This window comes from Parathielavia appendiculata (assembly GCF_033297405.1).
Source record: "Parathielavia appendiculata strain CBS 731.68 unplaced genomic scaffold N657scaffold_4, whole genome shotgun sequence".
In the NCBI taxonomy this organism is placed as follows: Eukaryota; Fungi; Ascomycota; class Sordariomycetes; order Sordariales; family Chaetomiaceae; genus Parathielavia; species Parathielavia appendiculata.
Genome location: NW_026944223.1, coordinates 645,112 through 670,318, shown reverse-complemented (window position 1 = coordinate 670,318; position 25,207 = coordinate 645,112). Strand labels below are relative to the sequence as shown.

The 25,207-nt window shown below is 56.8% G+C and overlaps 9 protein-coding genes across 9 annotated transcripts; 5 read left to right on the top strand and 4 right to left on the bottom strand.

Annotated features, from left to right (window-relative positions):
• Positions 1–165: 165 nt before the first annotated feature.
• N657DRAFT_570478 (uncharacterized protein) lies at positions 166–5,509 on the bottom strand (the record flags this gene model as incomplete). The annotated part of the gene is made up of 2 exons (XM_062788735.1): positions 166–1,821; positions 1,877–5,509. 2 exons carry the CDS (start codon positions 5,507–5,509, stop codon positions 166–168), a joined length of 5,289 nt encoding a protein of 1,762 aa, XP_062648688.1.
• A 1,583-nt stretch (positions 5,510–7,092) lies between these two features.
• On the top strand, positions 7,093–8,007 carry N657DRAFT_632854 (copper/zinc binding superoxide dismutase; the record flags this gene model as incomplete). Its single annotated transcript, XM_062791171.1, has 5 exons — positions 7,093–7,105; positions 7,362–7,541; positions 7,620–7,771; positions 7,830–7,926; positions 7,985–8,007. 5 exons carry the CDS (start codon positions 7,093–7,095, stop codon positions 8,005–8,007), a joined length of 465 nt encoding a protein of 154 aa, XP_062648687.1.
• Positions 8,008–8,706: 699 nt separating this feature from the next.
• On the top strand, positions 8,707–12,012 carry N657DRAFT_339207 (uncharacterized protein). The gene is made up of 3 exons (XM_062786892.1): positions 8,707–8,730; positions 9,057–9,340; positions 9,434–12,012. Exons 2-3 carry the CDS (start codon positions 9,130–9,132, stop codon positions 11,869–11,871), a joined length of 2,649 nt encoding a protein of 882 aa, XP_062648686.1. The 5' UTR covers positions 8,707–8,730; positions 9,057–9,129; the 3' UTR covers positions 11,872–12,012.
• A 1,365-nt stretch (positions 12,013–13,377) lies between these two features.
• On the top strand, positions 13,378–15,255 carry N657DRAFT_643677 (transaldolase). The gene is made up of 7 exons (XM_062792604.1): positions 13,378–13,541; positions 13,684–13,702; positions 13,756–13,767; positions 13,837–14,120; positions 14,178–14,211; positions 14,304–14,653; positions 14,710–15,255. Exons 1-7 carry the CDS (start codon positions 13,503–13,505, stop codon positions 14,941–14,943), a joined length of 972 nt encoding a protein of 323 aa, XP_062648685.1. The 5' UTR covers positions 13,378–13,502; the 3' UTR covers positions 14,944–15,255.
• A 352-nt stretch (positions 15,256–15,607) lies between these two features.
• Positions 15,608–17,277, bottom strand: N657DRAFT_679722 (Metallo-dependent phosphatase; the record flags this gene model as incomplete). Its single annotated transcript, XM_062796210.1, has 2 exons — positions 15,608–15,983; positions 16,052–17,277. The coding sequence occupies 2 exons, from the start codon at positions 17,275–17,277 to the stop codon at positions 15,608–15,610; spliced, it is 1,602 nt and encodes a 533-aa protein (XP_062648684.1).
• A 903-nt stretch (positions 17,278–18,180) lies between these two features.
• N657DRAFT_655091 (uncharacterized protein) lies at positions 18,181–18,652 on the bottom strand (the record flags this gene model as incomplete). Its single annotated transcript, XM_062794563.1, has 2 exons — positions 18,181–18,566; positions 18,628–18,652. The coding sequence occupies 2 exons, from the start codon at positions 18,650–18,652 to the stop codon at positions 18,181–18,183; spliced, it is 411 nt and encodes a 136-aa protein (XP_062648683.1).
• Positions 18,653–19,334: 682 nt separating this feature from the next.
• Positions 19,335–21,601, top strand: N657DRAFT_632849 (alpha/beta-hydrolase; the record flags this gene model as incomplete). The annotated part of the gene is made up of 5 exons (XM_062791170.1): positions 19,335–19,366; positions 19,442–19,521; positions 19,649–19,673; positions 19,733–20,039; positions 20,105–21,601. 5 exons carry the CDS (start codon positions 19,335–19,337, stop codon positions 21,599–21,601), a joined length of 1,941 nt encoding a protein of 646 aa, XP_062648682.1.
• Positions 21,602–22,503: 902 nt separating this feature from the next.
• Positions 22,504–23,058, bottom strand: N657DRAFT_632848 (uncharacterized protein; the record flags this gene model as incomplete). The annotated part of the gene is made up of 3 exons (XM_062791169.1): positions 22,504–22,605; positions 22,695–22,906; positions 22,938–23,058. 3 exons carry the CDS (start codon positions 23,056–23,058, stop codon positions 22,504–22,506), a joined length of 435 nt encoding a protein of 144 aa, XP_062648681.1.
• An 822-nt stretch (positions 23,059–23,880) lies between these two features.
• Positions 23,881–25,188, top strand: N657DRAFT_615998 (P-loop containing nucleoside triphosphate hydrolase protein; the record flags this gene model as incomplete). The annotated part of the gene is made up of 1 exon (XM_062790486.1): positions 23,881–25,188. Exon 1 carries the CDS (start codon positions 23,935–23,937, stop codon positions 25,186–25,188), a length of 1,254 nt encoding a protein of 417 aa, XP_062648680.1. The 5' UTR covers positions 23,881–23,934.
• Positions 25,189–25,207: the final 19 nt, after the last annotated feature.

Below are 25,207 nucleotides of genomic sequence, written 5' to 3'. Positions count from 1 at the left end.
TCCCGGCGTCCATCTTTTCCAAATCACAAGCAGATCTTTCCAGCCCAGTCCGCCTCTACCCCCAAATCCACAGATGCCACCACGAGATTATCTCCACCACAAACCCTCATCGTAGTAGTCATCATCATCATGGTTATAACAAACCCCCCTCCATCCCACCCCCCATCAAGCCTTCTCCGCATGCCCATCATTCAACAACATCTCCAGCACAATCTGTCCGCCGGGTACCTCGGGATGGCTCATGCAGATCTTGACCGTCCCCTTGGAATCCTGGTGCACGCCAACAGGCGGCTGCACGCCAGCCAACCCCGCGCCGCCGCCGCCGTGCGGCCCGCTCCCCGTCGGCCCGCGGAACCCATAATCAAGGCACCTGACGTCGCGCCCGGCAATGATCTGCCTCAGCCGGCCGTTCTCGGCGTTGCGCACCTCGACATAGTCGTCATTGAACAGCAGCAGGTACTGGCCAAACATGGTGGCCGCCCTGGCCTTCTTCTGCTTGCCCGAGTACTCCATGATGAGGGTGCGGCTGATCTCGCCGTGCTTGTCTACGTAGACGGCGCAGTCCTCGTACGTGAGCAGGAACTCCTGGTCGTTGAGCTTGAACATGCCCAGTGGGTTGGGCTCCTTTATGCGCGACGCAATGTTGGCGATGGCCGGCTGCCCGAGGTCGCGGGGGATCGACTGCGTCACCTTCTTGTCGAGCGTCAGCAGCTCGAACCCCTTGCTCGTCGCCACCGCTATATAGCTCTGGAACAAGTTGAGCGAGAAGCAGTCGGTGGGAATGTAGAACTCGTCAAAGTCGCGGAATGACTCGGTCGTGCCGGCCCCGCCGCGCCGGCCCCCAAACAGCCGAGACTTTTTCTCGGTCGCCTTTTGGAACACGGGCTCGAGAACCTTAAACGTGTTGTGCATGCCCTCCTTGCGCTTGTAGAACAAGAGCATCCTCTCCTTCATGCGCGCCGTGGCGAAGAAGGCAACGTCCTTCGCGAGACGCTGCGGTGCCCGACGCGGATTGTCGTGCGACGGGGCGGGGAAGTTTGACACCGGCGCAACCACGTCAAGCGGGTACGAGATCAGGGACCTGTCTGCGATGAGGAGGCAGACCGAGAAATCCTCCAGGACAGCGATCTGGGTGACCCTGCTTATCTGGACAGACCTTGTCCACCCCCGAGGATTGGACGCTTCCGAGATGTAGACGCCATAGTCGGTTCCGATGGCGATGAGCGACTTGCCAGATGACGTGAAGGCGCAGGCGCAATTGACAGTCGCTCGGCAAACCGGTGGCGGGCCTCTCCCTGGACCGTACACTTGCTCCATCTCCCGGATGGCCCTGTCTAGGGGAGTGCCCCTGATGGCCACACTGGGCTGCCTCCCCATCGGAGACGCCGAATCATACGCGAATGCGCTATCCGAAATGACGCGTAGGCGGAACGGCTCGGCATTCTGTGCATGGAGAGCCCTGGCGTGCCTGGTCTTGGCTTCGATGATGGCTTGACACCAAGCGGCACGCTCCTGGGCAGACGATGCGTAGAGCGTGTAAATGTCATTACCGAGGTGCTTGATCCTGAATGGGTATATGATTTTCCCGTCGTCGGAGCCCCCTGTTGTAAGCCGTGAAACGGTGGTGAGTGACCCCATCGAAGAATTAGTTCCTGTGTGCTCAAGCCCGGGGCGGTCGCCTGAATTAGAGGCCACTTTGCTGAGCTGAGTTCCCGAGGCGGATGCAGCAGGCGTCCGTGACAAGGGAGCTGTCAAACCCTTCTGCTTAGAGACTGGGTCGTCATTCAGGCTCTCGAGGAAGAGGAGCGGCATCGGAATCGGCTGGGTGCATACCAGGTTAGTGTCAGGACAGACTCTACATTGTGCTCAAACATACCTCTTTGGACACATCAAACTTCTTATCGCTTCTCCCATCCCTCGAGGGGACAGCCTTGGCCAAGATAAAGTAATGGTCGAAAAGCAGGGCGTGCGTGTCCAGCCAGCGGACACCTTTCGAACCCTGTCTTTGGAGCTCGCCCTGCTTAAGCAGCTCCCGCCCCAAGTGGTCAAGATTCAAGACGGACTGGAAGCCAGGCCGCAGGACCAACATAGACTGCAGCTCCAGCAACTCAATCTTTTTGGTCATCTCTGCCACCTTCTCATCGCACTCATGGGTGACCTTCTTGATCTCCTCCAAAGCTCTGTCGAGGTTGGACTTCTCCTCACTTTCCCCTGGCATATTCTTCTTCACCGTCTCGAGGAGGAGGCCGTATCTCTGAAGCCTGGTGATGGGCGCCTTGACGAACGTCGTCCACTCCAGCCGCTTCGAGCGTTTGTGATCCCGGACGACATCGAGGAACTGTCGAAAGAGCAGGTTTCTGGCTGACTCTTTCCTGATCAGGTACGAGGCGTACGGGTATGACGAGCAGTACTCGATGTAGATTGGCCTGGCCTTCCGAATCCATTCCCTGAACAGATCGCTAAATCCGACGATCCAAGGGCCCTGTTCCTGTTGGCGGTATTTGAGCTGAGCGAGTAGATGCTCCTTGTTGATCTGCTGGACAGCATCCACCTTGCCAAACACCGCATCTAGGAATTTGTCCATTCGGTTTGCCGCGATGATGGGCGGCTGCCATGCTCTGAGCCAGTCGCGGTAGAGCAGCCGAAGCACATCCAATTGGCCCATGTACTCCTCCTCGCCCGTGACGATCTCATGTAGCACGTTCTGCCTCTCGACCTCCTTCTTGGGCTTGTTCTTGATGTCCTCCATGGTCACGCCGTGGAAGGTAGCCCAATCCAAAACCACAACGTCCTCTTCGGACATCATGTTGTCCAGGTTCACCTTTTTGAGCGTTCTGCCGCAGTGGTGCGAGTAGCATCTTACTGGTATGCCGTTGCCGTGCAAACGGGGAACGATGCGCTCGTCCTCGTGCAGCTTCGGCGCATAACATCCGGAGCCGGTGAGTTGCCACAAAACACCCGACAGCTGCCCTGAGCCAAACTTGACCCATTCTTCCTCGGGTATCAGGATGCCGGCCGCAAACATGGAATCCACCACCCTCGCGCTCAGCAGTTCCGCATCGGCGACGTTCATTGTCGGCACCTTGGCGCAGAAGAGCTTGAGAACACCCTCCTCGATCGTCTTCCTCTTGAGGTCGGGTTCTCCTTCCGCCATCTCACGAATCCAGGCAGTGATACCGCTGAGAGCCCAGGGCTCTGCGCAACGCTTGATGTCCGCAGCCGAGAGTTTCGAAGGCACAAACTTCTTCCTCCTGCCTGTGGGCAACGTGATCATATCGTAGGCGGCCAATGACGATGGGGTCGCCGCCTCATAGCCCTCGTACGGCACGGCCCCTTGCTGGTAAGCCGGTGCACCCGGCTGGGAGACGTATTTCATCGCTCGCCTGCGCTCCTCAGCATCAGTCCGAGATCTAGCAGGTGCCTGTACCGGGGGCGTGTTGCTGTGGTTCACCAGTGAGATTGACCTCTCAACGTGCTGCTGACCAGCATTCAGACCTTGCTGAATCACAGGGGTATCAGGTGGATAGGGCAGTCTTGAATCCGCACTCAGAGAATGACTGTGCTGATAGTTGGATCTGATCGATGGCTGGGCGGAAAGAAGCGAACCGCTGTCTGGAGGCTGAGGTGGAAGGGCGGGCAGAGGACGGTTTGAAAGACCCGGGTGCCAGAACATTTGATCGTATGGGTAGTCCTCTTTGGAAGGCGAATCACTACCGCTATGCCGAGAATGGAGGGACACCTGCTCGTCGCCCTCATCGAAACTCAAGCGGTGTGTTTGAGGGGGAAGAAGGCCACCGGTACCTCCATAATCGACTGAAACTTCGGAAAACGGCGGATACTCGGCTCCCTGGCTCTGTGGAGTGGGTAGCGGCCGAGACGCGTCCTGAGTTGGCGCTGTTGCTGGCGGAGAGCTAACTTCGGTACCGTAGTGCAGGTTCCCAGCATAACCCCCGCCGTACATGCCGAGATCCATCCCGCCGTAGTCACTGTCCGGGCTTAGTTGCTCTTCAGGGGGTGGTGGAAGCTGGGGGGCAGACTGCGGTTGTGACTGCGGCGCGGCGAACGGCTCCATGTAAGCCGGAAATGTTATACCACCGAATCTGCGATCCTCCATATCGTCCTGCATGGCTAGCAGGCCCGCTGCACCTTCCGGATCACTTTCCTCGGAATCCCACCCAGTATAGGCTGTGTTCGTCGAAGCCGCAGTGTTGTTCATGGCCGACGAGGCGTTTGATGGGTACCGATTAACGCCGGGTTCGGAAGTGGTTCTTGATGAAGTGGAATTGTACCGCTGGGCTTTCTCCAAAATATCGTCTGATACAATGCCATTGGTAGGCTGGGGGCGCTGCGTATGCGAAGAACCCCCTAGATCCGATACAATCTCTTGCATCAGGCTGTCTTGCGTGACCTGGAAATCCGCCTCACCGCCTCCATTCATTCTCCAATCCGGCTCTTCCGGTAAATCATCCATTGGACGACTGGGAAGCGGAGCATTTGTTGGGTGTCTCTGGATTTGCGGGGAGGCCGGGGCACGGTCCGGAGGCGAAGGCATGGGCGACGTTTGAGATCCCGATCGAGCGGCTCGGTTGGTGAAGGAACTGGGGTCAGGGGAGTAGTTGGGGCCAACCGGAATATGAGAGTGCACGGGATATGGTGCATGCGAGGTTGACGCAGTGTATGGAGGACTCGACGCGGCAGGGATGCCATTAGAAGCATAAGTCAACTCTGGATACTGCTGAGTACCATAGGCTGCCGAGTATGATGGCTCGTATTGCGCGGAAACGGCAGAGGGTGCCACCAATGGCGCATACTGCGGGCTATGTAACGCAGGCTCATATCTCTGCGGGGCCGAAGGAGTCGTCGCCGAGGATGGTTGCGAACCACCGTAAGTTGACGGAGGCGGCGGTACGTAGGCGGTGGAAACATGAGGCACAGATGGCGCGTTGTAACTCCCGTAGCCGTAGCCGCTGTATCCAGCAACAGTAGAGTGCCTCTGAGGAAGCGCGGTGCTGGTGTTCGCATATGCCGCCGGATTGTACGCCTGCGGAGCATAGTTCGTTGGGGCCGTCGCATATGTCGGGCTTGTGGAAGGCGTAAATCTTGCTCCTGAGGCGGGATGATATGGGAGGGATGTCGACTGCGAGCGAGCAAAAGTCTGGGGATTGTAGGTCGAGTGCGATGGTGGGGGCGGCGGGACATGGACTTGGTACTGTCGATGAAAGCTCGCGGCGGCGGCGTTTGGCGGAATGTAGCTCGCTCGGTTTGGGACCGGCTGGGTGTCTGCGACGGGGCTGCTTATGAAAAGCTCTTCGTCGGCCCTGCCTGTGCTGCCCGTGTAGAGCGGTTGGGGCCGGGCAGCGGGCTGGTCGAAGAAAATGGCATCGTCACCGCTGTCGAAACTCGGGCGCCTCGCCGGATACTCAACGGGCTCTTGCGACGGAGCGGCGACGGGATATTGCGCTGGCGGCACATGGCCGTATCGGCGTGAATCATCACTGCGAAATGACATGGCGCTGAGGTTGGGGAGCAGGCAGGCGTGCTCTGCAGGAGGGAGAGCTTCCGAGGGGCGACCACAGGACCGGGCGGGGTGTTGTTCGTATCCCGGTCGGGTGAGAAACCCTCTGCGATGTCGCGAGCAGCGAGGAGCGAGATGGCCCAAAAAAAATAATCTATCCGTAGCTCGGGCGCAATCGTTCGCAGATGATGACCACGGCGTGCGCTCGGAAATGAGACCGTCAAGACGTGGGGTTGGCTTCGCGGTCGAGGTCAAGTGGGCACAACTGCCAGTGTTTCAGGGTCCCGGTGGACCACGAAGCGAACCAAGTCGATAGACCGGCATCAACGATTGCTCGAGCACTGCGAAAGAGCCGTCTGAAAACTCTCTCGGTGCGTCTTCTTTTCCTTTGTGATATAATCGTTTTGATAGAAAAGCCGCAGAGGCGCGACGCTGAGTTCGGGCTAGGTGCCCTCGTTGCTGGCGTCCAACAGCCCTGTCTGCCTGGGCCTTGCAATTCCTGAGGCTGATTGATTGTCTTTGAGTGCAAATTGAGCCCAACTTCCATGAGTGGCGGGGAAGCCACACATTGGCTGGGCGGGCAGTGCACAGAGCAACCTTAACCCTAGAGCTTCTACAAGTGGCACTTTTTCAAGCATACGGATGTACAGTAAACTAGATGAGGCCAATTTACGGATTACATGCGGGTTTGTTTCTTCTTCTCTCTGTCATACACTCTCTATCTTATTCATCGCTTTTCTTCACTACGGATCTCTATGCCTTTCAACCTTTCTTTTGTTCCTTGCCCACGGTAAGCCCACCTTGTGCTGCGGTGCCAACAAGCCAGTTTGGGGGTGTATGATTCTGTGAAATGAAGCTTTCACCCGAATACATACCCCGACCCTGAGCCAACCAAAAGGTTGTTGAGAATAGGTCAACCAGGAGTCAGCATTTTGCAAAAATGATTGAAGAGCTAAAGAAGTCAAACAAACACGAAAGCCGACATCCTGCCTTTCAACAGTACTGCTCGCAATTCAATCACCGCGCTTCGCTACAGAGAAACATCAGGTTTGGGCTGAAACCCGTACCAACTTCGTCCAATGCCGGGATCGCAGCCGACGAAAGAGAAAGAGAAGATGACCGAACATCCAGAACCTAAAGGTATATATATCCTCATGATTGCATTCAAAATGTGCCAAGCAAAGATTGGCAGCCGGTACAATGCTCGAATGCTTTGTTCTCCCCTGTTCCACACCTTCCATATTTCCTGAGTGCCCATCATGGAACTGTCAGCCCTGGATGAATTGACAATGACGGCAGCAATCATGCGGGGTCGTCCAGCTCCCGCGCGGCACACTTCCGCTGCTAGGAGTTCGTCGTCATAGCTACCCCACCTTCTATCAGCGAGCGATCCTCGGACTCCGAGTCCTGGATCCGTAGCCTTCCCCGCGGAGCTTTATCAGCAACTCGGCTTGGATTTTCCACTCGGGTCTTCCAAATACCTCCGTCACCTTCTCTCGTTGATCTCTTGAAACTTCAGTCAATTCAGCAATACCCGTGCCAAAACAACATCAAATCAACTACACACCACCGTCACAATGGTCAAGGCTGGTAAGTCAACAAAGCTCCTTGAATAATGACTCCACCATCGACAACTTGCCCCACGGTTCGAGAGCGGCGTCTGGAGTAAGGTCGAGGAGGGCCAGTCATCAGATTCTACCGCAACCTTGATGGGCACTTTAATGCCAGGATGGTTGGTCCAACGAGCCAACTAGATCACTAGGCATCTGAACCCTGCGCCAAGGGGTGTGCACCGTGAGGATCGAAGCTGTCTGATCGAGCCATTTGCTAAATTGCGTGCTTGCAGTCGCTGTCGTCCGGGGTGACTCCAAGGTCACCGGCACCGTCGTTTTCGAGCAGGAGTCCGAGGCGGCCCCTACCACCGTCACCTGGGACATCACCGGCCATGATCCCAATGCCAAGCGCGGCATGCACATCCACACCTTTGGCGACAACACCAACGGCTGCACCTCGGCTGGGCCCCACTGTATGTGTCTTAAGCCTTAGCAACCTATCCGCCCTCCTCTGCGGAGATTGGAAAACGCTGACCGTTTTTGTTGCATAGTCAACCCTCACGGCAAGACACACGGTGCCCCGACGGACGAGAACCGCCACGTTGGCGACCTTGGTAATATCGAGACGGATGCGCAGGGCAATTCCAAGGGCTCGGTGACCGACAAATTGATCAAGCTCATTGGCCCCGAGAGCGTCATTGGCGTAAGTACCACCAGAAGGAGATGTGTATCCGGACGCAGAGCGCTAATGTTTTGACCAGCGGACTGTCGTTGTCCACGCCGGCACCGACGATCTCGGCAAGGGAGGCGCTGAGGAGTCGCTCAAGACGGGCAACGCCGGGCCCCGCCCCGCCTGCGGTAGGACACGATCGATGTTGTCTTGTTTTCTGGTCCCGTTGCTGACCAGATATTCTAGGTGTCATTGGTATCTCGCAGTAAACGCATAGTTCAAAGACGTGTTGGGTTGGGAATACCGGAAGCGATCTTGAATCAAGTCGGCCACTAGGCAGACAAGATCCACGGACCTTGGGACCGATGATTGACTGTGCTCTACCGTATGTCACCCAATACAAAGAAGAATATGGGAACACAGTCGAATCGTGACCCTTTGGGAGCGCTTTTATGTTGAAGTTGTGGTCGATGCTTCATCACGAGTTGCAGTGATGGTAATGGCGTAATGCGGGGTATTATATACTAAGTACGTCAACTCTCACAAACGGGAGTTGCCCCTCTTCACCTCCAGAATGTTTCTATTCGGGCCAAGTTGAACTGTTTGAACTGTTCTGTTGTTGAAGTACTATACGGATACAGCGTCAGCCAATGTTCACGGCTCCTAGGTCCTTGACTTGCTGCAGCCTCGATGATTGTATGCTTAGTAGAAGCTTCTACAGCCAGCGCTGTTCCGTTAGGAATCTGTATCTGTCTTCCGCACCAGGCCCACAGTACCGGGACTGGCTTGTATGGAACCCCTGAAATTACTTTCTGTCCTGGGGAAGCTGCTCCCCACACCCGTGCAACAACCAATCCAAATTCACGTTGAAAGCTGTCAAAAAGCTCGAAGCTCAACCTGAGGATAACGTTTCAGGCTTCTGCTACTTTTAGGAGCACCCTCATAACATTGCCAATTGCTTCTGTTTCGTCGTCTTTTCTGGACTTCTCGCGGTACGTATAACGTTCTTGTTGTCTTTGAACAATCACCTCTCCCATGAAGCTCTTGATCTTGATCCTGGTGGTTACGGCGAATCTCAAAGGCCACGAGATCACCTCTAGAGCTTAGACACCATATGCATGTCCCACCCATCCGATGAGCAGCGTGTTTGGTTCTCGCTGTAAACCTGGAGCTCATAGGACTCTCCTGTCAGGGCTTCTTGGTCTGGTCACCGTCATTCCAGACTCTTGAACGCCCCTTCATTGGCAACCCTATGGGAGTCAACAGACACCGTCGAAAAGGGGCTGAAGCTACACAGGCTAACAGAGCGTAATAGAAGCAGCTCCTGGACTCCCACAACTGTTCCTTCTTCCCTTTCCACCTAGACTTCTAACCCCCCTTACCTCGTCACCATGGCCTTCCTTGCCAACGTCAAGTCGGTGCTCAGCGGAGACACCCTCGTCCTCGTGAGCCCCAACAATCCGGCGGCGGAACGGACTCTCTCGCTTGCCTATGTTTCGGCACCCCGCCTGAGCAAGGATGGCGACGAGCCCTTTGCTTTTCAGTCGCGCGAGTTTCTGAGAAGCTTGACCGTCGGCAAGCCGGTCAAGTTCAGCGTTTCTTGTGAGTGTCTTCCAGGAGCCCCAACTGATTCCCGGTGCAGGTCTTACCCAACCAAATTCCCGTCCCTCCTTGATTTACTTACTCTCCATTCAGACACCATCCCAGGCTCCGGTAGGGAATACGGCACGGCACTTCTCCAGGATGGGACTGCGTTTCCGGAAGCCGCAGTCAAGGCTGGTTGGCTCAAGGTCAGGGAAGACGCTGGCCGGAAAGACGACTCGGAGGACGTTCTCGAGAAGATCGACAGCTTGCGGAACCTGGAGAGCCAAGCCCGGGCCGAGCACAAGGGCTTGCATGCTGGAACCGGCGGCGTCATCGAGGTTCAGAACGATCTTGGTGGCCCCGAGTTTATGAACCAATGGAAGGGCAAGACGGTAGACGGAATCATTGAACGCATCATCAGCGGCGACCGCCTGCTCGTCCGCCTGCTCCTCACTGAGAAGAAGCACTGGCAAGTCATGACGCTCGTGGCTGGCATTCGAGCACCGTCAACGGAGCGCTCCGGACCGAATGGACAGACTCAGCCCGCCGAGGAATTCGGTAACGAGGCTCGGGCCTTTGTCGAACAGCGACTGCTCCAGCGGCCAGTCAAGGTCAAGATCGTTGGCGCCAGTCCGCAGGGCCAGCTTGTTGCTTCCATTATTCATCCCCGCGGAAACATCGCCGAGTTCCTGTTGAAGGAAGGCCTTGCTCGCTGCAATGACTTCCACTCCACCATGCTGGGGAGTGACATGGCCGCACTCCGGGCTGCTGAGAAGGAGGCCCAAGAAGCCCGCCGTCGCCTGCATAGGGCCTTTGTCGCCAAAGCTACCGACAGCAAGGAGCAAGATGCGACCGTCACCAAGATCATTGGGGCCGATACCATCATTGTCCGCAACAAGGCCGGCGCCGAGAAGAGAATCAGCCTCAGCAGCGTCCGCGGACCCCGTGCTGGGGAGGCTTCCGAGGCACCTTTCAGGGACGAAGCAAAGGAGTTTCTGAGAAAGAAGCTTATTGGAAAGCATGTCCGCATTTCGGTCGACGGCACCAAGCCTGCCAGCGACGACTTCGAGGCCCGTGAGGTTGCTACGGTCACCCAGAACGGCAAGAACATTGGCTTGCAACTCGTTCAGGAAGGTTACTGCTCGGTGATTAGGCATCGCAAGGACGATACGGACAGGGCGCCCAACTATGACGAGCTGCTGGCAGCTCAGGAGACCTCCAAAGAGGAGAAGAAGGGCATGTGGTCTGGCAAGCCGCCCAAGACAAAGCAATACGTCGACATGTCGGAGAGCGTCCAGAAGGCGAAGATCCAGTTGTCCACTCTCTCCAGGCAGCGGAAAGTCCCCGGCGTCGTCGATTTCTGCAAATCTGGGTCCCGCTTCACCATCCTCATCCCCCGTGAGGGAGTCAAACTCACGCTGGTCCTGGCTGGGGTCCGTGCTCCTCGTGCCGGTCGGACTCCTCAGGAGAAGGGAGAGCCTTTTGGTCAGGACGCACTGGACCTGGCGAACAGACGTTGCAACCAGAGGGACTGCGAGATTGATGTTCACGACCTCGACAAGGTTGGTGGCTTTATTGGCGACCTCTACGTGAACCGCGAGAGCTTTGCCAAGATACTTGTTGAGGAGGGGCTGGCCTCTGTTCACAAGTACTCGGCCGAGAAGTCGGGCAACGCTACCGAGCTTTTGGCTGCGGAAAAGCGAGCGAAGGAGGCCAGGAAGGGAATGTGGCACGACTGGGACCCGTCTCAGGACGTCGAGGAGGAGGCGGAGGCGGCCGGTGCTGAGCCGGCGGCCGACGCTTCCGTCACCATCGAGAAGAGGCCGGAGGATTACCGCGACATCATCGTCACCAACATTGACTCGAACGGCAAAATCAAAGTTCAGGAAATCGGCAAGGGCACGGACGCGCTCGAGGCCCTGATGGATCAGTTCAGGCAGTTCCACCTGAACCCGACAAACAGCGGGGGCCTGAAGGACGCCCCGAAGGCCGGAGACTACGTGGCTGCCCAGTTCAGCGAGGACGGCGAGTGGTACAGAGCGCGCATCCGCTCCAACGACCGCGCCGCCAAGGTGGCCGAGGTCGTCTACATCGACTACGGTAACTCGGAGAAGCAGCCGTGGTCCAAGCTGCGGCCGCTCAACCAGCCGCAATTCAGCGTCCAGAAACTCAAGGCGCAGGCCGTCGACACGCAGCTCTCGTTCGTGCAGCTGCCCGCGGCCCCGGATTATCTCAGCGACGCCATCAACTACCTGTACGAGCAGACCGAGGGCAAGCGGCTGGTGGGGTGCTTCGACTACGTCGACGGCAAGGAGGGGATCTCGTACGTGACTCTGTACGACCCCAAGGCCGAGGGCGCCGGCAAGGTGACCGAGTCGGTCAACCGCAAGATTGTCCTCGACGGCCACGCTCTGGTGGCGCGGAAGCTCAAGGCGTGGGAGCGGAGCAAGGTGTTTGAGCCTGTGCTCAAGAGCCTGCGCGAGGCCGAGGCCGAGGCCAAGGACGCGCGTCGTGGTATCTGGGAGTATGGCGATATCACGGAGGACTGAGGATGCCGTGTGGGGAGAATATTCGAATCAGAGTTTTAAAACGAGTCTTTCAGGAGGAGGCTTCGACAGGAAGAGAAACGGGGAGGACCGACTGGTTTTGGTTTGTTGCAAAGACACCTAAAAGCGCCCGTTCACTTGAATCTGTCTCGAATCACTATAGCATATCTGCGAAACAAGAGCATTGTCCGGCGATGTACGGATAGCTGGGCAGAATTCTCTCCTCCCGAGAACCAGCAGATGTTATCTTACTCCGTGAACAATTACAATTAATACGGTTGGCCATGCGTAACGGACTTGAGATGAGTGAGGTCAGTGGCCAAGGTTTCTCTGATACCTCCAGCTGCTCACTTACTACTACTTGCTCATCAATCCTCATAGCGAACTTGTCTCGAACGCCCCACGCTGCTCCTGTATTCAGTACTTACTATACATCCTTGGCTCATAAGTATTCATCAATGCCGATCGCTGCCCTTGGGTTCAAGACAGTCATGCACCAGCTCACCGTCAGCATTTCGATAGTTGTATACCATGCACAAGCTCACCGCAGCATTTCGATAGTTGTATACCATGTACAAGCTCACCGCAGCGTTTCGATAGTTGTATACTCAAGAAATGAGCCTGGAAAACTTGCCGTGAAGTTAAGCAATTGGGGAGCAGCCTGAGACAGCCAGAAGACAGCCTCGCGGAAACCCATTGGTGGAATATGCCATAACCTAGTGGCAGCATCTCCGGAGCAAACCGTGTTTTCTCCAAAGTGTCACCATCGCCGAGGAGCAATTCACACCACCACAAGGGATTCCGAGGACTCACTTGGCAGCATATAAACGGGATAGGTTACATGTCATGAGACCCAATTGTTCCCGCCGGTCTGGGCCTGAGGTCTTTTTCTCATCATGGCGATTCTGATCCGGTACGTAATGCGAGACAATGGATCGCCCTTTCCGAGGAGAAGTGGTGGTGGAGCGCCCTCTGTTCTCGGCTATTTGAGGAAAGTGGATCGAGTCCCGACCATTGTCCAATCGTGCGATGGGATGTGGCACGCTTGCTTTGTGTCGTCGCGGCTGAGTAAGGGGCCTGCTTGTCAACAACCGCCGCGATCGGGGGAATGTCGGGGCGCGACAGGGCTGCAGTGGGCGGGGGAGTTTGGCGGTGGAGGCGCTGTGGGTGCGCTGGAAGCGCTCCTGTAAGAATGGACTTGCGTGTTGCCAGCAACAACAGATACTTCGAGGTTGAAAGTATTTTCTGTGGTTTGGAGGAGGTTTGATGCCGCTCTAATGAAGGGCAGACGAGAGACAGTTCCCATCTTGATGATGTGAATCTGGCTGCCGGTAACGGCGTCAAGGTTTGGGATACGTTTTGGAGCGCGAGGTGTTTGGCGGCGGCTTGAGACGGAAGCGGGAGGCGAGGGGAACATCGGATGGGGGGCGCTTGGTAAGGTTATGACGATGCTGCCCCACGCTCCAGTATTACCCGCGACATGTCCCCCAACACAAAACTCATAACGACCTATCCATTCTTTCCTGCAACCAACAAACCTGCAACTGCGAGATTTCAGACGCTTCGATTACTAGGCTTGATACCGTAACTCGAGCTATAGATCTTTGTACTCTTCCAGATCGCATTTGCCCGTCATGTCCAACTCTCTCGAGCAGCTCAAGGCCACTGGCACGGTAAGCAGATCACCCCGTCAAACCCCTCTCAAGAGCGAGAAGTCATTCGCCCTTCGGAAAGAAACACCACGGGGATGTCCGGTTTCCCTCTTGGTTATCCGGCTGTTGCGAAGGTTTGGCTGACTCTAATGATCAATGGCAGGTCGTTGTCAGCGACTCTGGTGAGTACCCCAGAGCAATGTCTTCCACGGCTATGGCTAACTCGATGCGCTAGGTGACTTTGCCTGTTAGTTCACCAGTCCCCGTCACCCACCTGCGCTCTTTAGCACGATCACGATTGCTCACATATCCTCAGCAATCGGCAAGTACAAGCCTCAGGATGCGACCACGAACCCGTCCTTGATCCTGGCTGCTACCAAGAAGCCCGAGTACGCCGAGCTCCTGGATGCCGCTGTCGAAAGGGCCAAGAAGAAGGGTGGCTCGGTTGACGAGCAGGTCGACTCGGCCCTCGACTACCTTCTCGTCGAGTTCGGCAAGAGGATCCTCGACATCATCCCGGGCAAGGTTTCGACCGAGGTCGACGCTGCTTTCTCTTTCAGCACAAAGAAGTCCGTCGACAAGGCGCTTCACATCATCAAGGTATGGATATGACTTGTTGAAGTAGAACTAGAGAGCGGTTGCTGACTCCATCATTAGCTCTACGAAGAGGCTGGTGTTTCCAAGGACCGCGGTATGTCAAATCTGTCGCCTTTCTGCTCCTTTACAACTGCTTCAGGGGTAGTACTGTGTCTCCCGACGAACCGTGGGTCTAACTTCAAACAGTTCTTATCAAGATCGCCTCGACATGGGAGGGTATCAAGGCTGCCGAGATCCTGCAGCGGGACCACGGCATCAACTGTAACTTGACGCTCATGTTCTCGCTCGTCCAGGCCATCGCCGCCGCTGAAGCCGGTGCCTTCCTCATCTCGCCCTTCGTCGGCCGTATCCTCGACTGGTACAAGGCCCACACCAAGAAGGAGTACTCCAAGGAGGAAGATCCGGGCGTTGCCAGCGTCAAGAGCATCTACAACTACTACAAAAAGTTTGGCTACAAGACCATCGTCATGGGTGCCTCTTTCCGCAACACTGGCGAGATCACCGAGCTCGCTGGCTGCGACTACCTGACCATCTCCGTAAGCAGTTCCTGGAGAACCTTGGGTAGTCCATCTTGCTAACACCTTACCGACAGCCCAACCTCCTTGAAGAGCTCATCAACTCGGATGCGCCCGTTCCCAAGAAGCTCGACGCCGCTGGCGCCAGCTCGCTTGACATCCAGAAGAAAACGTACATCAACGAAGAGGCCGACTTCCGCTTCGACTTCAACGAGGACCAGATGGCCGTCGAGAAGCTCCGGGAAGGCATCAGCAAGTTCGCCGCTGACGCCGTCACCCTCAAGGACATCATCAAGGCGAAGCTGCAGTAAATTGACAACAAACGGAGGAAGACGGGGTGTGCTAATGGACGCGATGCTGATTATAGAATGAAGTGGATTTTTTGCGACACGCATGTGCAATGATGGGGTTATCATCGGCAAGCGAGAATGAACGGTCTGCTTGGGTTGGGCATATGGAGCATGCAAAGCAGTGCTGATACAGACGCGAAAAGAAATTCAATATATATCAACCAAGCTGGTGATGGCTCCATATCTGCTGTGAATTTCTGTAGAAACCGGTCTTCGTTTCCCTACGTGTCACAGTTTTCAGAGCTGGCTTGCGCCATCCATTCTAGGTACTTGAGAAGCACTCCAACCCGGCACACCTCCAACGCCTCCTCAGACAGAACATCTGACCAAGTAGCTATCAACTCCAAGCTCAACCTCCCACAGTCAAATGCTAGCATCAATGGCCCCAATAATGGGTACCGTCCCTGAAGGTACAAGTACCTCATGCAGTGTTACAGGCACAACGACAAGCCTCAGCAACCCCCTCCTCCCCTCCTGCCCAACTTCAACCTCAACCTCTTACTCAGCCCACCATCCTCCGTTTTTCTTGGCCATAGCCCCCTTTTTCCCCTCGTCAATTTTTTCCTGCCACCAACTCCTTCGTTAGACAACCCGTGTGTATTTGTATACCTACCCCAGTATCAAATCAACTGCGACAATCAACCTGCTCGATACGGTGTCCCACCCCGGCGGGCCCGGCTTCGATGATCAGCGCTGTTAGCTTCTTGCCGTGGCCGCACCCCGAGTCGAGGCCAAAGGCGTAGCGCAGGCCCTTTTCATTGTGTTTGTGTTGCTTGTGCTGCTTGTGTTTCTTTTTTGTCTTCTTCTTCTTGTTGTTGTTATTGTTGGTGATATCGTTGCTGTTGATGGTATAGTCGACGCCGCCGCTGGAGTAAGCCGACCAGGAGGCGTACGGGGAGATGTCGACTTCGGGGTTGACTTGGAGGCCTGCTTTGGCGTCGTGGCCGTATATGGCTAGGGTGTGAGGGACTGAGGGGGGGAGGCGGTTCTGATAGCGGTTCCTTGAAGGAGAAAGGGGGGTTAAAGCGGGTTTGGTAAGGGAGGGGAAGTTAAGGGGTGGGTGGCTTACCAGGCGTGGCTCCAGGGCTCGCCATCGCGGCCTTCTATGGGCACTGCGACTGCGTCTGGGGCGAGGGTGGACTTGTTAGATTGAGGGGTTTCGTCATCACGTTCCTCGGCGTCGTCTTCCTCCCCGTTGCCGTCGTTGTCGTCCTCATCTGACGCGGACTCTGTGTGATGTTTTCCTTTGCCTTTGCCCGGATAAATCAGACTCCGCATGTTCATTACTGCCCATGGGTCTTGTCTCTCTAGCTGCAAACCGGGGACCAGACCGCCGTGGACAACGACGAGGGTGTTGGCGTTCCATGGAGGCGAGGTGGCATCTGGGAGGGCGCCGATGCGGAGGATGATGGGGAGAGATTTGAGCCAGGCGAGCTGGGCGCGCGTGAGGGAACGGGCAATCCTGTGGGCGTGCTCCTTTTTTCGCTTCTCGGTCCCGGCCTCGTCGTTTTCGCGGTCCTTCTCGCCAGCGGCGTGGTCTGTTTCCCCGTCCGCCTCACGCCCTACCCCGGTCTCATCGTCAACTAAGTGTCGGTGGATCTCCCTGGCAGCCGCCAACACCTTGTCGTCCTGATTGCCCCTGACCGCGCTGGCTCCGAGATCCATGGCCAGCTTGACGACGCCCTTGCTGTCCGGTCCCTTTGTGATCATGTCGCCGGCGAAGATGAGGTGATCGCCATATCTGTGATCGAACCCAATCTTGTCGAGGAGAGCTCTGAGAGCGGCGAGGTGGCCGTGCACGTCGCCGACGACCACGAGACGCTTTCCTCTAGTTTTTTTCTCTCCTCCGCCCGGCCCGTCAGTCGGTGACGGGGGTGTATATACCGGGATGTGCTCTTGCGGAAGGTTGGCGATGAGCTGCGGCGGGTCATCCTTGAAGGGCGGGTGTTTGTTGGTTTTGTGTTCCATCGGGTGGTCTTGGAGTTGATATTCTGTTTCCTTCTCCATGGAATCGAGCGGCGCCTGTAGCTCTGGGGAATCTTCTCCCCCGGGACCGTCGGATCCGTGGTGGGGCGCTGCAGCTGCTGCACACGACGTCATGTCTGCTTCGCCTGGTACTTGTACATCACCACTGCCAGGAGTGCTCGGGTTGATGATTCGTTGGAGGCCCGGCAAGTGAGATGTAAAGAGGCATAGCGTTAGAAGCGTGAGCGCCCCCATGAGGAAGAAGGTCAGGGAGCGACTCGGCCGGCGGCGGCCGCCAGGGAGCATTTGGGCGATCACTCCCTGAGCCATTGGAGTGTCGCGTGGATTAGACCCTGGAAAGTTTCAACGGCGGCTAAGGCAAGGTGATTTTGAGGCCTGTCCCCAGTCGGCTGGGATTGAGCAGGGCAGCAAAGCCCGAGCTACCACATGATGAAGCGAGTTGTTGCGACTGTTGGTGTTTCTTTTGTCCGTGGTAAGCAAAGTCTTGGGGCAAAAGCTACCTTAAGTTGGGCTTCTTTGAAAGGAAACTCCTGCGAATCAATGACGGCGCTGACAAGCCAGCGCCATATCTTTTTGCCCCTCTTAATGATGTCGGGCCCCCTAAGATTCCACGAGGGGAAGGCTTTTGCCAGGCCATCCATGTTGTAATGAAGCGACTCCAACGACAGATCCAGTGGACCCTATGATCTTGTCTCAGGAGCGCGCGCGTGAGGGTGGCACATGCCGGCGTGGGGGATGTAGGTTGCACATTGGTTTTCTCGAAGAGGGCCGAAAACGCCTGCCCGACAAGGCCTTATGTCCGAGCTGGAGGGGATCAGGTTCATTATGCCGCCCACTCCCTCCTGTCATTTCCCCTTGGACAATGTCCTGATTTTGTGAAGTTCTGACCACCGGTGTCGCAAAGGCTGAGGAACGGGCACCTAGGTCTCAGTATTCATGGGTCAACTCCACTTTTCAGCCATTTAGACTTCTATTATAGTACATATACCCAAGTGCTTCCATGGGGAGACCTTGGTGCCCGAGGCGCAGAAGGTAGTAGGTGGAAGCTGCTTGAGACTTGAAGAGCATTCCCCAATGTCGGGAACGGCTGCTATGCGCCAAGGTCGATCAGGCTGAGAACTGCGCAGGATAGTACAGCGCGGCCCGTCGCGGCACGTTCTCTGCTCTGTTTGCGATGTGTCCCTCCCGCTCGTCAGCAATGCACCGCTCTCGTCATGACTTCGCCGACGTGTCCTCCGTCGACCTAGCCGCGGCCGCCCTGTATTTCTCGTTCTCGGCTTCCCTCCAGTCCTGGGGCGCCTTCTCGTTGCCGTCTGTTTCACCGCGCGTGCCCGCAAAGGCCGACTTGCCCGCGTACAGCTGGTATCCCTCGCCTGTCTTCTCGGTCTGCTCGAGCTGGCGGAAGGCGACGGGCTGGTTGCCCCTAAACCGCTTGCGCATGTCGATCATGCCGCGGCGACACTCGCCAAAGCCCTTCTTGAGCTGCTGGCACTTGAGCGGGAGGGTGTGGACGAGTGGCTCGCGCAGACACTCAGCGGCCGAGTGCCGCTGCACCATCACGCACTCGGATTCCTGGAGGCATTGCGCCAGCGCGGCTCCTTTTTGGAACAAGGTTAGCTTCTGCAAGTTGGACGGAAGGGTTGGCGGAAAGCCGCGCACGTATGTCTTTACATGAGCTGGGCATTTTTGCTCGTGTGGACTGCTGCGGCTGCACTCGGCAATGGACACAGCGGATTTCGGTCCTCGAGAACAATCCCAGGCCTGCAATTCACGAAGACCAAGGCCAGGTGGCTCGAGCTTCGCGGAGGGCAGCCAATTGGCACAGTTAGTGGCCCGGGGTTATAATTACACCGTACGTTATTTCGGTACGTCAGATACAAGCTTGAAAGACCCCCAGCTTGATGTATCACCGAACAAAGACCCGATGTCCATATTGATAGGATAGGTAGGCTTTTTATGCCGCGAAGAAAACTCCCAGAGCCAAGTGTCGTACTACGATACGAGTGTATATGAAGCTGTCCGGAATGCTTTGAGAACTAAAGGTCATTACTCCCACGATTGGAAACAGGGGCCATGCACCGCCAGCAGCCAGCCCAGCGGGACTTGCATGTGACGCTGATGTCACAAGGCCTGGTTGTTTCAACATGCTGAGGCAATGTCCCCCCCCCCCCCCCCACATTGCCGATGCTTTGACATGGGTCCGAGTCCTGCCACCAACTGCACGGAGGATGCTCCGAGATGCTCTGTACCATGCCAGGAGCGTTGCCTATGACAATATCTGCAATATCGCCTATTCATGAGCACCCAGTTCACGTTCTGGCTAAACTAAGTACCAATGACGAGATAGAAGCGCGGGAGTCGCCAAAATGCCTATCCCGTTTCTTGGGCGCCTGAACATGTGAGATTCTGCAGAGCATGTACCTGCATGTGGTTACGACCCTGATGCTGATATTCTGTCTACCCTTTCGAACAGCATCGAGTATGCCGCCCTCGTCGGATCGTTCTTTCTTGTAGGCCTCGAAGCCTTCATCCGCGTCTTCACCCTTGCCCTGCGTGAGCACACCCAGCATCACACGGCACAATGGGCTCGTCCGGCTAACACCTCATAGCGTCGTCACTCCTCGACATATTCTACGGCATATCCCGACGATTGTTTAATCGACTCACTACCCCGGCCCAGAAGAGGGCAGAGCGGAGAAGGAAGTGTGCGTGTTGCCTCCCAGTTGCGATGGACATTACATGAGAAGCCACAATGCTGAATCAGCCGTGCCTCAGCCATATCAACGTCGATCCGAAATGCATCCGATTTCGTCGACCTTTGCGCTACATTTGGATATACAGCCGAAGAACATGTTGTCCAAACCAAGGATGGCTACTTACTCGGCCTGCATCGGCTGGCGTGGAGGAAAGGGGAAGAAGACACAAAGGTCAACCGCGGTATCAACAGCGTCAAGAAGCGCGTGGTATACCTGCATCATGGACTGCTGATGAACAGCGAGGTCTGGGTTTGCCTGACGGATGAGCAGCGGGCTCTCCCCTTTGTCTTGGTCGAAAAGGGGTTCGATGTCTGGGTAGGCTCACCCATTCAGGGGGTCGGGTTGTGGAAAATGGCGAATAAAATACTGACAACGGGCAGTTTGGGAATAACCGCGGTAACAAGTACTCGAAAAAGTCCATTTACTCGTCGCCCAGCTCGCCCAAGTTCTGGAACTTCTCCATCGACGAGTTCGCCTTCCATGATATTCCCGACAGCATCAGCTACATCCTGGAGACGACCGGCCAACCGTCGCTGTCGTACATTGGCTTTTCGCAGGGCACTGCACAAGCTTTTGCCAGCCTGGCTGTCCACCCCAAGCTCAATGACCAAGTCAACGTCTTCATCGCCCTCGCCCCGGCCATGTCGCCGGCGGGACTTTCCAACGGTGTGGTGGACGCGCTCGTCAAGGCCTCCCCGCAAGTGCTCTTCCTCCTCTTCGGTCGCCGCTCCATTCTCAGCTCGGCCACCATGTGGGAGTCCCTCCTTTACCCGCCGCTCTTCACCAAGGTCATCGATATCGGCCTCTCCTTCCTCTTCAACTGGCGCACCCAAAACATCAGCACCTCGCAGAAACTCGCCGCCTACCCTCACTTATACTCCTTCACGAGCACCAAGTCGGTCGTTCACTGGTTCCAAATCATTCGCACCAAGTCCTTTCAGATGTACGACGACGACGTCCACCCGCCGTTGCTCGTCTCGGCCACCAGCAAATACACCAAGGTGGCCCGGTACCCGACCCGCAACATCAAGACGCCCATCGTGCTCGTCTACGGCGGCAGCGACTCGCTCGTCGACATCAAGGCCATGCTGCGCGAGCTGCCCCGCCAGACGGTCGCCAACGAGATCCCCCACTACGAGCACCTCGACTTCCTCTGGGCCAGGGACGTGGCCGAGCGCGTGTTCCCCCACGTCTTTGATGCGCTCAAGAGCTTCACGGGCGCCGAGCACACACGCGAGCAGTACGCCCGGTATCAGCTGGCGCGGCAGAGCTCGAGTCTGCAGGCCATGTCGCTGGGCAGCGGCGGCGGCGGCGCGCGGAGGAGGGGGCAGCATGCGGCGAAGGGGAGTGATGTCATGGATAGCGATGTGAGCACGGCCGTGGGTGGCGGGAGTAATCAGGAGGAGGAGGAGAGCGAGGCAGGGGCTGGTGGAGAGGAGAAGGCGGAGGTGGTGGCAAGCCCGGCAACGCCAACGAGGTGGGGGCCGAGGCTAAGTTTGAGTTTGGATACTGCGCGGCAGAGTCCCCATGCTCTGAGGGAGACGCACATCCCTTCGCCGACTGGCGGGCCGCGGGGGATTGCTCACGCTCGGTGCAGCTCGCTAAGTGGGTTGGAAAAGGCGGAGAGCTTGGCCGGACAGAGCCCGGTGTCACCTGTGTCGCCTACTTGGACTAGGCTCGGTAGTCCGCGGGTACCGAGGCTCCGGGACGCAGCGGTGCAGGCCGGCGACGTGGCTGTTGAGCAGAGCGTTGGAGCGCCCGGTTCTGCTGGTGCTAGCCCAGCGAGGGTGGCAGGGACTCCGTCTCCTCGGACGGGAACGGGCGGTGGTCAGTTGCGTCGGGAGTCGACGAAGGGTGGGAAGGGGACTACTACTTGATTGCAGTTGTGCCTTGCGCGGTGCCTCAGGAGAAGGGGTATTTACTGACGTTGGGTGGCACAGGTAACGCCGTCGGCGGAGTGACGGCCGGGGGTGTTGAGCCCGCCGGCTCGAAGGGGGCTGAGCCTGCGACTGGAAGCCCGACTGAGGGGCGGAGGCAACTACTTCCACCGAAAAAAGTGATGGCGGCTGGTCTTTCTGTAATCTCTCAATCTCTCGAGGATCGGGGGCATAACATTCGGCGTTTTGTTGGCTGCATGGATGGGTTGTATGATCCAAGTCACGGTGATGGTGGCAGAGAAGGAAGAGGAGCAGATGCCGTGGAATGTACAGAATGTAATCAGGATGACACTTTTTAATATCAATATATCAACCCATTTGTTTTCATGCCATTTCCACCATGCCCACTGGGATGGGCACAGCACAGCGCCTCATTCTCCGGATTACCTAGTCAGTATCGTTTTCAACAGCCTCGCTAACGACTTTGGAAACGCTGGGGCGGCTTCCTGCCGCTGCGAGGTGTAAGGTGTAGAGCTGAGAAGTCTAGCTGAAGTTGCCGCACGAGGTACCAGTATCTATGGCCAACGGCACTGGCAGGAGGGTTTGAAGGTAAGCACAGCATAGATGTACCAAGTCAGCTGCCCGCCCCTCCGGTCAATAGCTCACATGTAAGAGATGACACGATTGCACTTTAACTTCTCTGTCATCTACGGATAGACCCAGGAGAAACGGTGTTCGATTCTCCGCCGTATAGAGCACTGTAACTCTAGGTAGGCGCGCCCTAGTCACTGGATGCGGGCTCTCGATGTTGTTAACTCTACTCTCAAGGGCTGAGCTTCGCAGTCAAACTACCAGGCCACGCTTCCTCCATCTTTCCAAGACCCAATCACGAACCGAACGATCTACTTTCCCCGTGCGGGAGGGGCCTGTCCATCAACAGCGACTACCTTCCCGGAGGGCTTGGAATCATGTTCCGGCCTCCGCTTCGCGACGAACTGCTCGACCTGGTGTTGGACGTCTAAATCAGATTAGATTAGAAGGCCAGTGGCTTGTTCACAGTACTAGCGTCATGATTTACTTACAGGCAGCGTACCATCCCTCGGAGGCTTCCTCCTCCGCAAGGGCAGCGTCCTCGCCCGATTTCGACACGGCTGCCGGTCTTGGCCTCGCCGCTCATGCTCAGCTTCTTCGCCGTGGCTAGAACGGCGGCTTCTACGCTCAAGTCGGCAGGGTACTCCTCATTGTCGAGAGCTTGTTTGATGGACAGCAGGTCAGTAGGATGCCAAAGATGCAACCAGTAGGTACCTTTTGAAAAGCAGTGCAGCTGGTTACATACCAGCTTTGACAGTTCCCTCCAGTGTATCACGCCCAACCCCATATTCAAGGGCTTCCTTGATCGCGCGGAATACGTGCATGTGATGAGACCCGTACTTCCCCACGATGGCGACCGCTGCCATATTGCCTGCGACGACATGTTAGATGCTTATTGCAAACCCATGACAGAATTGTTAAAATCAATGATTAGGGCAATACATTTTGGAGTGTCACTATTGTTTTATTTGGAGGGGGGTGAGGAACAGGTCGTCGTGGAATTGTAGGAACACAAAGCATTGTGCCAGTTGTTGTTTACTCGGGTCATTAGAGTTGAGATGAAAGCAGCTGCTTCCATGCCACCTGTCCATCAGCTCGAGTCTATTCTCGAATTTCCGCTGCGCCGAGGCCCTTTCCCGGGCTCATGATGGTCCTGTACCTTTCTTGCCTCCGGTGAGGCATTGGCCAGGTTAGATCAAGATCCAGCGTTTCACAGGTCAAGCAAGCAGACTGTTCCCGAGCAATAAAAAAGGGAACAGGCTGCGGAAACCGAGGTCACAAGAGGGTTTTTGAACATACTGAACCGTATTTGATGCTGGGAGTATCACCTCTGATGGCTGTTAAGCTGCTACTGTGAATTGGATAATCTTACTACAGCCTAGGATTTTTTAGGCAGAGGTGTGCATTCCTAATGAGCATGTTTCACGGCAGGTGAAGGCTCGGAGCGGCCCGCGGCTGCATGCAGGTTTAGGCTCATGCTTGTATCGGGGGCCAAACCTCGATACTTACTTAAGGCACTCTAAGTGAACTTTGCCGATGTTGAGGATCTCCCCCGACTCCGAGCTGAGAAAGTCACACACACCCATATCGGACTGAAGCTTGAGGCAGATCAAGGAGTAGCAGGTGTAATGGGTTAATATGACTGTGCAAGATGTGAGAGCCATTCATCATTTTCAAAATACAGGCCTAGCTTCATTCGCTCTCATTCATTGAATTTATTTCGAGTCTTGTCCACGATTGCAATGGCATCCATACCAATATCAACAGCGGCCCAAGCGGCCGCAAAGAACGCCACCACTCTCACAGTATCCCGCGCCGCCTTCCAACCCCGCCAAACATTCGATGTCTCCCCAGACATCCCGCGTTCCTTCTTCCTCGGCCACCATCACGCCGGCTTGGCCCGCATGCGCCAGACCCTCTCCACCGTCGGCCTCATCATCGAGTGCCGCGATTTCCGCGTGCCCATCACCTCATGGAACCCGCTCCTGGAACAATCCCTCGCCGCCTCCCACCCCTCCGAGCGCGCCCGCATCATAGTCTACACCCACCACGACCTCGGGCCCCCCGGCCCGGCCTCCAAAGCCGCAGCCCACCACCTCCGCGAATTTCACCTCCAGTCTTCCAACCGCGGCACCAAGGCCGTCCTCTTCACCGGCACCGGCAGCCCCGCCTACGGCGCCCACACGAAGGATCTCCTCTCGGCCATCAAGGCCGTCGCCCGCGAGCGCGACAGCCTCACGGGCCTGCGCGCCTTGGTCGTGGGAATGCCCAACGCAGGGAAGTCCACCCTCCTCAACCAACTGCGCCGGCGCGGCATGCCCGACCGCGGCGCGGCTAAAGTAGCGCGCACGGGCGCCAACCCGGGCGTGACGCGGCGGCTGAGCTCGCCGATCCGCGTTGTGCCGGCCGAAGGGTCCGACACCAACTCTGGTGACCGCGGCGATTCGGGGTCAGGACTGGAGGGGATGGGCGAGGGCATCTTCGTCGTGGATACGCCCGGCGTCTTCATGCCGTACGTGTCGGACCCGGAAAAGATGCTCAAGCTGGCGCTGGTGGGCTGCGTCAAGGACGGGCTGGTGCCGCGCGAGACGCTGGCGGATTACCTGCTGTTTCGGCTCAACCTGTCCTTCTCCGATGATGGTGATAATCGTCCGCGTCGCGAGTACGTGGAGCGGCTGAAGCTGGACGGGCCGACCAACGACGTGAATGAGTTTCTCGAGGCGGTGGCCAGGCGCGTGGGCAAGCTGGCCAAGGGCGGCGGCGCCAACTACGAGGCAGCTGCCGAGTGGGTGGTGCAGGAGTGGAGGAGCGGCGGGTTTGGGAGGCTGCTGCTGGACGAGGTGACGCCCGAGACGCTGGCGCGGGCGATGGAGCAGGCCCAGGTGTCTGAGCTGAGTATGAACCAGGCACGAAAGAAGGAGAAGGAGGCGAGGAAAGCCAGGAATGAGGCCAAGCGGCTTGGGAGTTCTGGCGACGGCGGGAATGGTGCGGTTTGAACGGCGACGGTATGGCGAG

Coding starts and splice junctions, on each gene's coding strand:
- N657DRAFT_339207 (XM_062786892.1), top strand. CDS start 9,130: ATGGCCTTCCTTGCCAACGTCAAGTCGGTGCTCAGCGGAGACACCCTC. Junction 9,341..9,433: donor GGTCAAGTTCAGCGTTTCTT/GTGAGTGTCTTC, acceptor CTCTCCATTCAG/ACACCATCCCAGGCTCCGGT.
- N657DRAFT_643677 (XM_062792604.1), top strand. CDS start 13,503: ATGTCCAACTCTCTCGAGCAGCTCAAGGCCACTGGCACG. Junction 14,212..14,303: donor TGGTGTTTCCAAGGACCGCG/GTATGTCAAATC, acceptor AACTTCAAACAG/TTCTTATCAAGATCGCCTCG. Junction 14,654..14,709: donor GCGACTACCTGACCATCTCC/GTAAGCAGTTCC, acceptor CCTTACCGACAG/CCCAACCTCCTTGAAGAGCT.